Genomic DNA, 13,109 nt, shown 5'->3' with positions numbered 1-13,109 from the left:
CTAGATAGACAGATAGACAGATCAAAGAGGAAAGATAAATCGACCAAGGAAAGAAAGAAATAAAGATAGATAGATCATAGACAGAGAGATAAAGAAGGTGAGAGCACATGCGTCGCTTCATACACAAGAGACAGGTACTAAAGAGAGGAGACAGACACAGGCATAAAGCAGAGACAGACATACTTGGAGCTCTGTCTTTTCTTGGCTGGAGATCTTTCCGTCTGAGAGAAAGAAGAAGGAGAAGAGGAAGAAGAATACTACATGACACAGAAAAGGGATATGGTAAAAGACGGTGTACATACACATCAAGATACAAGAATCGTCGCTTTGAATTTTCGAGAGAAGAACAAAGGAGAAGAAGAAGAAGAAAGAGAGGTTCAAGTTGCTTACGCATTTCATTCATTGAGAGAAGGGGGTCTACGATAGCATACGCGGATAGGCACAGGTTAAAGCAAGTAAAGAGATGATAGGAGACAACGCTCGAATTTCTTACCGAAGAAGAATATCTATCTGTCTGTCTATCTATCTACGTGTCTATCAACGTGTCTTTCTAAATTTGGACTGTCTGTCCATTTAACTCTCAGAGTGATAGCTATCTGTCTAGCTATTAGAGTGTCTATCTAGCGGCTATGAATGGAGTGGTATGCGAATCAGTGTCTATATAGATATTGAAGCTAGTTGTGTAGAGAAGTCTTCTCTTTGCCATTCTCTACTTCTTCTTGTCTAACATATGTCTCATCTGCCCTACTTCTATCTTCCTCTTCTTCTTCCGCTTCTTCCTCGCGTTCTTCCTTCTTCTCTCTCTAACTCTTTCTTTCCTTTCTTCTTCTTTTTCTTTCCTCAGTATGGTCCTTACCTGCCTCTGTGGAGCTGCTTGGGGAGTATCTCCTTGCTTCTTCTTGTTCTTCTTCTTCCTTTCTTTGGCGAGAGAGAAGATCGGCGAGTTCTCTATCATCTGTCGCTTTTCTCCACCCTAACTCTCTTGGCCTATGAAGAGATAGGGAGTGAAATACACCCACCCACATGAACAGGTAAAGAAAAGAAAAAGACAGAAGAAAGAAAGTCAACCAAAACGATGAAAGAGAAGGAGAAGAGAAAGAAGATCTAGAAAGAAAAACGGAGAAAGAGAAAAGAAGCCAGAAAGAAGAAGAGTGACTTCAGAGAGTCGTCGGAAAATGAAGAAGATAAGCATTTCTTGTAAGAAGGAGAGGAGAAATAAGAGTGAAGAGAGGGGATGGAGAAAAGAAAGTTAAAGATCGGTGAAAGTGAGAAACAAGCGAGCAAAAGAACAGAAAGAAGAAGAAGAAGAAAGAAAGAAAGAAAAAGAGATAAACCCTTCAAATTCTCTCAATCTATCCCAACTCTCTCTTGCTTGTCAACCCCGGTAGGAGATTCGCTAAGTCGTACAGGGGGACAGCCTGCTCGTAGAACTGAAGAGAAGGTTCTAGATTAGATACGTTCCTTCTGCGTCTCAGATCTACATAGATCAGCAGGTCTAGGTAAGGAAGCAAGAAGGAAAGTACACTGCTTTGCTTTTCTGTTGAATGATAGAGAAAAGAGAAGAAGAACACGTCGTGGAAATCTTCTCTTTCTTAGTTTGAAGCATGTCTAGCTTCGCCAAAAGAAGGTAGAGCCACGTGTCGATACACCACATCTCCTATACGTCAATACATTTTAGCGAATCTCTCTCATTCTCATGCCTTTCTCTCGTATAGCCAGAGAGAGTGTATAGAAAAGAGAAAAAGATAAAGACGCACATATAGATATATATATGTATACAGACTCCTGTCTCTCTCTATATATGTATCTCGTTTTACATATGGATCTTTCTCTCTCTTTCTCTTCCACTCTCCTCCTCCTTTTTCTTTCTTTCTTTCTCTCTTTCTCTCGATCTCGATGTGATTTGTATGGAGAGTCGTGACGTGATAACGTACAGCCTCATTAAGAAGGGAGATTTCTCATATCCATGGCAAGATTCTTCTTCTTTTTCTTCTTCCTCTCTTTCTTCCTCTTCCTCTTTGAGAGATCTTTCTTCTTCATTTATCATATAGAGACCGCCCCCTTGTTCTTCCAGATCTTCCACAACCTTGAGGAGAAACCTTTTCTCACGAATCTTGAGAGCTTCATAGAATTTCTTCTCGGTCTCGAGCATTTGTTCTTTCGCTTCTTTCTCTGCAGTATCAGAATCGACGTTCCACTCCTTAATTTGCGCTTGTCTCGTCTTGACTGACGACGTCACAGTAAAGAGGGGGAACGTCGATTCTGAGAGAAGACTTTCGTCGTGAAGAAGATCGAAGCTCTTAGAAGACCGCGCACAAATCCAAATCTCCGTTAAGAGATAGTTCAAACGACGAACGAGGAAGGTGGAAAGATAGCGATCTTTCTCGCTATCCTAAAGAAAAAGGAGGAGGAGAGAGAGAGAACAAGGATAAGGGACAAAAGAGGCAGGAAGGTGACCAGGAATACAAGAAGATGAGGAGATAAGTGAATGGAGAGAGAGACAGTTAGGTAGAAAGGAAAACGACTGGACTGGCAGACAGGAGCATGAATGTATGGAGATATGCAGAATGACAAAGGGGATTGTTCCCTAGTGTGAAGAGATAAACAGAGAGGTAGATGTTCGGGTGTATGTACACCTGAGTACGGGATGTTGGCTAGTTCGGAATCCATAGATAACGTTCTAACACTTCACTATGTGTGGGAAATAAAAGAGAAAGATAATGAGAAAGAGGGACAAAGAAAGAAAAAGAAGAATGATTGAAAGAGCTAAGAAAGAAGAGAAAAAAAAGAGATACTCCGGAGAATCGCAGCATGAGGGAAGGATTTCAGGTGTACGTCCACTAGTCAAGAGAGGTGCAGTATGACGTCCCACTAACGCATACAGAAGTCGAAGTAATCGCTAAAGCAGGAAGATTCATTTGTATCTTATCAACAAGAGAAAGGAGAGCAACGGCATAGTCACAGTAGTAGTAGTAGTCTAGGCGTACTACTACTAGTAGTAGTAGTAGGAGTAGTCGCTTGTCATAGTAGTAGTTGGAGTAGTAGGCGTAGTAGCAGTAATAGGGGTGACAAGAGTAGTAGGCGATTAGAATAAGAAAGCCTACAGTAGTAGCTATAGTAGTAGTAGTAGTGGTCGGTATAAGAGGGATCGTACTGGGAGCGCTAACGAGAAGAGTGACAGTTTTACTAGCCGAGCCATCGTAGGAGGAGTAGAAGGTAATGCAAACGTGAGAGAGTGAAGATAGAAAGAGAGAAAGAGAGAAGATTTTCTCCCTTACTTTAGTAGCAGTTCGATGTCTGTGTTTGAGGCAGATTCTTTGGTGTGCTTTCATGACTTCTTGGAGTTCCATTCGCTTGAATTTTAAGAGCATCTGATCGAACTTCGCGAGTCTTTTCCTTTCTTCTTCTATTTGATACTTCCAAATACCTCGTGTGTAAGCCGAAGGAGATGAAGAAGAGCAAGAAGATGCCTGGGCATTCGGGTTCGATACCGACCATTCCGTATCGTCGCCGCAAGGAGGAGGTGTACGCACACCCAAGCAAGACAAGACACACACGTAAAGAGGATGGAGACACTCAGGATGATGAGGAGGAGGGTGGTCAGATTTCTGTCTTTCCAGCCTCTGCTGCTGGGGCTGCGGCTGAGTTTGCCTCCAAGCAGCAGCAGCAGAAGAAGAAGAGGAGGAGGAGGAGTCTCCTCCTCTTCTTCCTCCTCCTCCTCCCTGGGGGGACACGAACAAACAGTACACTCTTACTTCGCTCTCTGCACTATCTAGAAATATACATACGTAGAGCTATGAAGATGGAGATGTATCAACACGTATCTATCAAGAGGTATGTATGAGTATATATGTATGTATGTACGAGTTATAGATATGTATGTATGAATATGTATGTGTGTATATGTATGTCCAGATGTATGAGTATGTCTATGCGTAGATGGATGTATGCATACGTATGAATGTATGTGTGACTCTATGAATGTTTATGCATTCATGCATATATATCTCTATGCCTCTCTCTCTATATATGTATGTATTTATCTGTATTTATACATAGGTTTGTATGTATCGACACCCAATGTATTAATGTCTAGAGATGTTCGATCACTAGGGCAAACCAGTGGAGATGCCTTGCTTGTCTGCCTTGGTGAGTTCGATGGGAATGAGAGATGAAGACCTCTTCTTATTCTTCTTTATATACATCGTCTAAAAAGCTTCGTTTCTCTTCAGTCCTTTCTTACTAGGAGAGCAACATAGAAGAAGAAATAGAGTTCTCTTCATTCAGCTCTGCGTCTATTCTATCTCTCTTTTCCTTTATATCAGTCCACTCATTCTTCATGACTTTCTTCATACATATATATCATCCACATTCATATAACCCCCGACGGATATCTCTTTCTCTTTCTCACTTCCAATTCTCTCTATTTGCATATGTCTCTCTTCCTCCCTCCCTGCCTCCCTCCTTCCTTCTGTCTTTCATTCTCCCTCTATGCTGTCTCGCCTTCTCTACAGTCTTCTCGAGCTTTCCTTTCGGCTTTTCGCTCCTTCCACCAGAATGGAAATTTTTCCTTCCTTCATTTAGCATTCACATCTCTTTCTTTCTTTCTTTCTTTCTCCCCATTCATTTATCTCTTCTCTTCTTCAAAAGTAAATCTCTAGCGTCGCCCAGCTAGCTGTCTGATCGTGAGAGACTTACGAAGACACATTCCGAGAATTTGCGGAGGTCTTCGGCGCTTCTTAAGGCGAGAGAAGTTTTCTCCCTCTGAAGGAGGTGCCCTACCATCCACGTTCTCAGCTTCTCTTCAGCTTCATCTTCTGCTTCTCTCGCTCTAAACGCATGCACAAGCAGAAATAGACACGAAAGTCACTCACGAAAAGCAGCAGAGGAAAGAAGGAAAGAGACAAACAAATGTAGATGAAATTTCGGGAAGAGAGGAAACAAAAGAAAGGAAAGAAAGGAAAATACAGACGCGGGACGTCACATCCCGAAGCCACTCTGACCGATGTACGCATGCATTAGATATATATATCTATATCTATTTATCTATATATAGATTTGGAAATACAAGTGTATATATACACATGTATAAGTATATATGTATGTACGTATATATGGAGATGATATATAGATGGATATGTGCTGAAGACTCAAGATGCTTAGAGAATGCCACATACACTCATGTACACATCCACATGCAGATACAAATACATATCGATAGACATATGTAGAGGAAGATACATATCTGGATGTGTATTTGTCAAGATATCTAACTCTATATATAGGTAAGCGTACAGCTTCTCTATGGAGACGTCGTGGCCTAGAGAGATCCATGAAGGTGTCTGCTTATCGTCTTTTTTCCTTCAAATTCTACCGACAACTTGAGAAGATGAAGAGGAAAGAAATTCTAGAGAGATCGAGAGATTTGTCTTTTTCTCTTACTTGTTAAGTTCTATTGTGAGCTGTCGCATGCGTGCATTTCCAATAGGCAGACGCTTTCTTAGCTCCATTCCCTGCTTTTTCTTGAACTCTTCGTATTCTTTCTCGTCTTTCAGACTTAGTTGCGTCTCTGCAGAATCGAAGAGACTTTTCTTCCTTTCTTGAAGAAGATGTCTCGCCTTCTGAAAGGCGTGCGAAGGAGCTAAGAGCCCCGCTGAAGATGAGGACGAAGAAGAAGAAGGCTTGGTAGAGTCTTTTATCTGCTCCTAGAGAAAGAAAGATGACACGTAAAGAAGACAGAGAAGAAGAGGAGAGAATAAGACGCATCCAGGTCTCTATAGAGATGCCTCGGATAGAGAGACAGAGAGATAGATTGAAAGACAGGTAGACATAGATGGCAAGAAATAAGTAGATAGATGGATTAAAAATAGCTAGCTAGATTAAAGATAGACAAATGAATCCAAGGTAAAGATAGATATATCGAAGATAGATAGATACATAGAGAGATAGAGAGATAAATAGATAGATTGAATATGAATAGATAGATATATAGATTAGAGAAAGAGAGACAAATAAAAGATGAATAGATAAACTAAAGGTAAAGATAGATAGAGCAAAGATGGATGGAAAGATCTTTATGTGCATGCTGGGAGATGGCTGAGGGGATTAGTAGGGATTGAATGAATGTGTAGAAGAGAGAATGTTCAGTGATCCTCTGCATGCAAAGCAAATCTTCAATTCCCAGACAAACATACAGGCCAAAGCGCATGCAGAGAAACGACTTCATATGTACGGGTATTGCCCCGTATACGCACACGGATACATATGTAGACAGATAGACCCATAGATATATATATGTATATGTGTATGTAGATCTGGATCTATTTTAAGCTAGCTACTGAAAAGCACCTCCGAATCGATACTCTCTGTACTTGGCTCAGGTGATAGAGGAAGAGAAGAAAGCACGAAATAGCGATATACATAAGTAAATAGAGAGATAGCTAGGATAGACGCTCATATGTCTTTACACCTGTATAGAGTAAACAAGGGACTCTCATAGGCACATATATATGTGTGTATAGCGAGAGAGGTCGATCTAGAGGGGGAAGAGAGGCCTTTGGAAAGTTTTCGTTAAGCCGAAGAAGGAGAAAAAGAAGAAGGCTTGGCTCAGGTCGTTGATCGCAAGAGGAAGAGGGAGAGAGAAAGAAACGTTTTAGAAAGAGGAAAGACGTACAACGAGGACCTTCCCGAAGTTGCCTAGAGCTTTCATATACCCTGGATCGGTCGAGGACTCAGCCTACACAAGAGACACACACCCCGCATGCAATTTCGCACGCCACAAGATATAAGGGACAAAACAGATTCCTCGATATGTATATACATGTATCCGCATACATGCTCTAAGCTGTCTAGACAAATATCTACACATACATATGTATGTGAATAGGTAATATGGAGATGAGAAAGAGGTAATATTGTAGACAGGAGAGACTGGGAACGGGACTGAGGCGTGACGGATCTGTACGGAGAGACTTAGCAATGGTCTATGGAAGTGTTTGAGACACACAGTCCTTCGGTTTCACTGTGCTGTACATACACCCCTTTCTCTGTCTCTAGATATATGAGGAAAAACATGACGGTCTTTCTATCTGCGGTTACATCTGCTATAGGTTTTGATCTATATATCTCTCTATAGATGCATGCACAAGAATAAGTAGCTAATCAACTTATGACGGAAAGCTGTTCATACCCGGAGCTAGTAAGCAATCTATCTATCTATCTATGTATCTTGAATCGAGTGATATAGACACTTCTTGATCTTCAGCATATCTCATCTATTTCTATCTCCCTTCGTAAATCCCCTGCATCGCATGACAGCATTCTCTTTTCTTTTCATTCAGACCGGTTTTTCTCAATCCTTCCTTGCGGCTCTCAACTCACCAATCTCTTCTGTACATACAGCTGAGCGGCTTGTTCAGATGCTATACGTGTAGCTTGAATGCATGCACAGATTTCGAGGAGTAGACTGTCTTTGAAATTCTCAATTCGTAACTTTTCTCGATTTCTCTGGAGCTCTTGACGTTGGCGTAAAGAATCGAGACGTGAACGGACAAGACCTCGAAGCTCTTGGCGAGCTGCCTTGGCTTCTTCTTCCTGTCTCCTCTTCAGTTCAGCTACCTCCTGGAGACGAGACAGGAGACACGTCGTCCATAGAATGATCATTGACTTAGTCATACTATGTCTACTCTAACTAGTACCATAGAACACTCCTTCTCAAAGCTCTCCTTCTAGCGTCTAGAGCCACTCCTTGTGATTTCTATGAAACTTCTTGGAGACAGAAAGAAAGATGAGATAAAGAGTGAAAGAGATATTGGAGGAAGAAAGATGGGACCTAAAGATGTAGATGCAAAGAACGAAAGAAAGAGAGAGAAGCTCAAGAGAGAGAGAGATATGAAAAGAGAGAAACAGATATACATAGAGACATATAGAGGTGTTGCTGGAATGAGTCTATATAAAGATCTAGAGATATGGTAGGTGTCTATTTATAGAATATCGGTCGCTGAGCCTGCAGCTCTTCAAAGAAAACCTAGTGCAGAAGAAGACGAAGGAAAGTAGACAGAAGAGGAGATAAAGGCTAGCAACGGCTGCCGCAGTGTCTGGGGTGTATAGACACTCCCAGAGGTAGAAGGATATCTAGAGTTCTATTGTAGTTGTCGAGAAGAGGGAAGATAGAAAGAAAGAATCGATATGAGCGTCGAAGTCTTGACTAGCGTTAGACCTTCGAGCGGTGCTACCTATCATATCATGAAAAATGAGATAGTTGCAAAACAGGGGCTGTAAATACACATATATATATAGTCTGTATGTATATATATATATATGTACATTCCTGGTCTGAATATCTGAACAAGGAATACCTGCCTATGCCTAGCAGACATATAAACATTATATATAGATATACACATACGCTTCGGTATATAGCTGCTACTGCGTAAACTATCTGCATATATACATAGATATAGATATACATATAGATTGAGACATGTGTGTATAGCTGTGCATGTGTATATATCTATACATCTCTCTAAACATATGCTTCCTTCGTCATGTACCCTTTCAAGTCTGGCTTGAGAGAGATCAGAAGGAGGAGGGGAAAAAGAGGAAGAGTCGTTTGTATCGCCGTCTTCTGCTTGATCTTCTGTCCCCTCTAGCTCTCTTCGTGAGATTTCCCAGTTGTGTTGTTTCTTCAATTCCTCTATCTCCTCTACATGTCTAGAAAGAAAGAGAAAAAGAAGCAAGCCCTTAGAGAGACAGGCCATGTATGAAGAGGTCTGTGTGTACACCCTAGAGACTCCATGTCTCTTTTCTTCTTCTAGGTCGATGTGAGGAAGAGAAAAGAAAAACGAAAGAAAGAGAAGAGCGGGGAACAGAGAGAGACAGAGAGAAGGAAAGACTTTGTAGAATAGAGAGAGACCTTCTTCAGTTATATGAGCTGAGACGAATGAAGCTACCTGGAGGACAGACAAAGAAAGAAACGCTCTTGAAGAGAGACGAGACACGAAGGCCGCGTAAAAGAAGGGTGAGGCAAGAGAAGGAGGTACGAGTCTTCATGACGTAAGGAGACATAGATGGATAGGCTCTCTGCTCTTGTAAATAGACGAGATGAATACATGTGGATAGGTGCAAGGCAGACAGGACCAGAGATGCGCTTAAGTATAGATCTTGACAATTGAGTGTACATACATACATACAGATTTACAAGGTAACTTAGTATGCATTCGTCTATCTATACATCTACAGAAATATACCATACTCAAGTCGTCATCCCTGGAGAACAGTCCAAAGACCTCTGTATACCTATGAGCATATATCTGAGTCCATCTATATTAGTCTATCTATCTATCTATCTCTATATCTATCTATATGTTAGCTACGAGAATGATAGAGAGAGAGAGACAGGAGCCCCGAGGAAAGAGAGAGACTTGTGCTGTGTGCATGCAGTAGGCTAGGTGGTGTGGAATAATTACCTTCTATGAAGTTGGTCTAGAGCCATCGCTTGCTTGGCCTCGAGAATCTGACTAAAATTTCTTTCCTCTACACTCTGATCGCATAGAAGTCTATTCACAGCCTGAGATGCTGCAGCCTAAGACAAAACAGAAAGAAAGAAAGAAAAGAAGAAAAAGAAAGAAGAGAAAGAAGAAGTGAATTCGATCTTCATAGACAAACAGAGAGAAGAGTGTATGAGAAGAGAAGAACCTCTCTCCATTGAAGATCTCTCTGCTCTCTGATACAAAAAGCAACACGAGAAGAATGAAAGAAATAAGAAGAAGAATTAGACGTGTTAGGATAGCTTGGAGGTTCGATCGATCTTTCTCTCTTATGTTCGTCTCCTGTAGTAGAGAAGAAAAGAGATTGAGAGATTGAAGGTGAGAGATAGAGAGAGAGAAAGAAAAAAGAAAGAAAAGAAAAGAAGGAGAGACATAAGATTGTTCAAGGTCCAACTTCTTAGTAGGAACAGGGGAAAAGACGAAGAAGCTGGTTTGATACATACACCCCTATACATAGAGATGTACATAGCGAGAGAGACAGACATACATATATATACATACATATAGACCCCTACATACAGAGATACATGTCTAAAGCATATCGAGATGAATACAGAAGATAGCCTAATCGTATGTTTCAAGCTCTTCAGTAGTAGTGTTCGTTCCTCTTCTTCTTTTTCTTTCTTCTCTCTCATGTTCTTCTTTTGCTTCTTGTTTGTTAATTATCCTTTTTGCTTTTTACCTCTGCCCTCTCTTGTATGTGAGCTGTCTGGGCATGTAGCCAATCTCGCACTTCTTGAAGCATCTGCGTAGACACCTCTAGATGCGGAAAGAAAAACTCCACCGTGTGACCTGATAATGAAGAAGAAGAAGAAGAGGAAGAAGAAGAGGAAGAAGAAGAAGAGGAAGAAGAAGAAGGAGAAGAAGAAGAGCTCGGGAGTTTGTTATTTAAAGGAGCTGCTTTGCAGGAGAGAAGATTCTCATTTACGTTCTATAGAAAAGCAAGAGAGAAGGGGAGGCAAAGAGAAGAGAAGACACAGATGCATAGATGGATACAGAGAAGAGAAGAAGAAAGATGAGGAGAGATAGAGGGGAAAAGAATAGAGGTAATCGAGGAACCGAGAGATAGGAGAGGGATGCAGAAGATAAGACAAAGAAAAGAGAGACGAAAAGAGAAGAAAAGAAAGAGATATAAATGATGAGTGTGTAGACATGAAATGTATGTAAGAGAAGAGCTGTCTCTATTACGAAGAAAACAAAGAAAAAGAAGAAGGAGCTACTTCAGTGTATGGAAGTCTAATTCACGTATACCATCTCTATCCACACGCCAAGAAGAGAAGGAGAGAAGAAAAATGCCTTTCTCCTCATGACCTCTCTAGCGATACAAAGACTTTCTTTTTCTCCTCTTCTTCTTATTCTTGGACTCTTCTGCGCTCAACATAAGCCCTTTACGTATACATACCTATCCATCTATCTACCTACCTATCTAAAGACGTCTATTGCTTCTTTCTTTCTATCCTTGTGAGAAGAAAGAGAGAAGCCAGACAAGGGGAGAGGAGAAGAGATGGAGAAAAGGAGAGGAAAGAAGAGTCAAGAATGATGAGCCCCGTCTACCTGTAGAGTTCTTCTTATCATTTCGTCTAAGCTTTCTGAGGCGGCAAGAGCAGGCTTCTCTCCTCTTCGAACTGCAGCTTGAAGGGTGGAATAGAACGTTAACAGATGACTCCATGCAAGAGCTAAGACTGTATCTCTCCTTCGAGAAAATTGTCGCGTCGCCTCGGCCTCTGCTTGAAGCTACCCCGCACGTGTTTTGAGAAAAGATAAGAGAGAAGAAAAGAGAAGAAAGAGAGAGTTAGGATACATCTATTCAGATTATTGACGCTTCTCATTCATAGACGAAGGAAAGAGAGAGGAAAGAGCAGATTCACGGTATGGGCGTTCTCCGTTCCAACTCTTTGGTCCTTCTTATTGAAGGTGCTTCTATTGTCGTCTTACATGTGTTCGTAGCTAGCTACGTGTAGACACGACAAGACACGAATCCTCAGATGGAAATGGGAGATACACGAGAAGCTTAATTAACGGCAGATACTTAAGCATCCCAAAGATATAGACAAGAGAGATGAGAATGGAGAGACTAGCAAACTGAGAAGAGGTGTCTAGATGAGACATCCAACTTTATGTTCTTTATGAGGAGTCGACATGAGCCAGACTAGCCATGTCTATAAGATGAGGAGAGAGGGATGTGAAATCTGTGAATAGAAGACCCAGCGAAAACCCTTGCTAAAGAGAGATCTTTAGCATGTGCATATCTCTCTTCCCTCTGTATGGCTAAAGAAAAGAACAAGCACCGAAATACCTACTTTCCTGTAGCAGAGATATCTACCTGATCGCACTTGCTATACACACACAGTCACCCTATCTATCTATCTTTTATCTATCTTTAGCCTATCTTTAATCTATCTATCTTTCTATACGTACACGCCAAGGTGCCTAAGAACTCAACGGGGAAGAAGCGAGCAAGAGACAAGAGCACCTACATCGATCTATGTGTATGTATAGAAAGTAGAAATGAGGATGTGAGAAAGAAGTGTAGGTTACATATGAGGTGTACCTCTTTGATGGTTTGTGTACCTGCTTCCATATGATAGGACAGAGATGGTGCGAAAGGAGCCTGTTCATGTCTCCCACACTCTCTGTAAGGAAAGACTTCTCTCCTAGCAGCAAACGCTGCAGCTACACACACACAGAAAGAGAGAAAGAAAGAAACGGAGATAGCTAAAAGCTCTCTTTGGACGGTCACGGAAAGACAGCCAGTAAAGAGGAGGCGAGAAGGCGGACTTCGAATAGGAGGAGATCTATTTTGTACGTAAAGATAGAGGGAGAGGAGAAGAGAAAGAGAGAAAGAAAGAGATTCTATCGGAGAAAGAAAGAGTTGTTTATGAGAGAAGAAGTAGACAAGGTTGTCTAGATGTCTATTGAAGAGACATATGCGTAAGCTCGCCAAGTCCACGAAGACGTACATCAGTAGTTACGCAGAGACTCGAGTCTTCAGGCTTCAAGAAAGGTTATATACATCCATACATATGCGGAACTATAGAAGTATCTATATATGCATCGATAGAGGCACCTGTATATGCATTTATAGAGGTAGCTATAGATATATCTATCTATATCTATCTATATATATATATGTATCTACACAGGTACTACATATGTATCTGTAGAGGTATCTATATACATCACCTTGGGTTGGTACATGAGACGGTAAGATACTAAGATCAAAAGCTCGAGAACAGATAGATAAGGAAATCTACTTCTGCTTTGCTTCTGCTTAGCATCTCTACTTAAGCCATAGAAGACGACGGGACTGATCTGTCGGCTTATATACGGGAAGAGTAGATTTGACGCAGATAGACCACTCTAGACAAGAAGATGAAAAATGTGAGGTAGATTGAAGGCTCTCTGACTTTTATAGAGAAGAGAGAACAAGACAGAAGAAAAGACAGAGAGCATCTCTCTTTCTTAGCCTAGCAGAAGCAACTGTTTCAAGAGGGGACATATTGAAGATAGATAGATAGATAGATGAATCAAGGCATAGATGGCTAGATTGAGGATAGATAG

At 41.2% G+C, this 13,109-nt stretch overlaps 4 protein-coding genes across 4 annotated transcripts; all 4 read right to left on the bottom strand.

Annotated features, from left to right (window-relative positions):
• Positions 1-1,936: 1,936 nt before the first annotated feature.
• On the bottom strand, positions 1,937-3,722 carry CSUI_006629 (uncharacterized protein; the record flags this gene model as incomplete). Its single annotated transcript, XM_068066783.1, has 2 exons — positions 1,937-2,392; positions 3,279-3,722. Coding segments are annotated over 2 exons (900 nt in total), but the record flags the coding sequence as incomplete, so codon positions are not given.
• Positions 3,723-4,698: 976 nt separating this feature from the next.
• On the bottom strand, positions 4,699-5,705 carry CSUI_006628 (uncharacterized protein; the record flags this gene model as incomplete). Its single annotated transcript, XM_068066782.1, has 2 exons — positions 5,443-5,705; positions 4,699-4,831 (listed from the first exon to the last, which is right to left on the bottom strand). Coding segments are annotated over exons 1-2 (201 nt in total), but the record flags the coding sequence as incomplete, so codon positions are not given.
• Positions 5,706-7,383: 1,678 nt separating this feature from the next.
• On the bottom strand, positions 7,384-8,711 carry CSUI_006627 (uncharacterized protein; the record flags this gene model as incomplete). Its single annotated transcript, XM_068066781.1, has 2 exons — positions 7,384-7,620; positions 8,553-8,711. Coding segments are annotated over 2 exons (396 nt in total), but the record flags the coding sequence as incomplete, so codon positions are not given.
• A 2,961-nt stretch (positions 8,712-11,672) lies between these two features.
• CSUI_006626 (uncharacterized protein) lies at positions 11,673-12,219 on the bottom strand (the record flags this gene model as incomplete). Its single annotated transcript, XM_068066780.1, has 2 exons — positions 11,673-11,737; positions 12,120-12,219. Coding segments are annotated over 2 exons (165 nt in total), but the record flags the coding sequence as incomplete, so codon positions are not given.
• Between the last annotated feature and the right edge of the window lie 890 nt (positions 12,220-13,109).

Source organism: Cystoisospora suis (assembly GCF_002600585.1).
Source record: "Cystoisospora suis strain Wien I chromosome Unknown contig_3372, whole genome shotgun sequence".
NCBI classification, from domain to species: domain Eukaryota; phylum Apicomplexa; class Conoidasida; order Eucoccidiorida; family Sarcocystidae; genus Cystoisospora; species Cystoisospora suis.
This window is presented reverse-complemented; position numbering and strand designations above follow the sequence as displayed.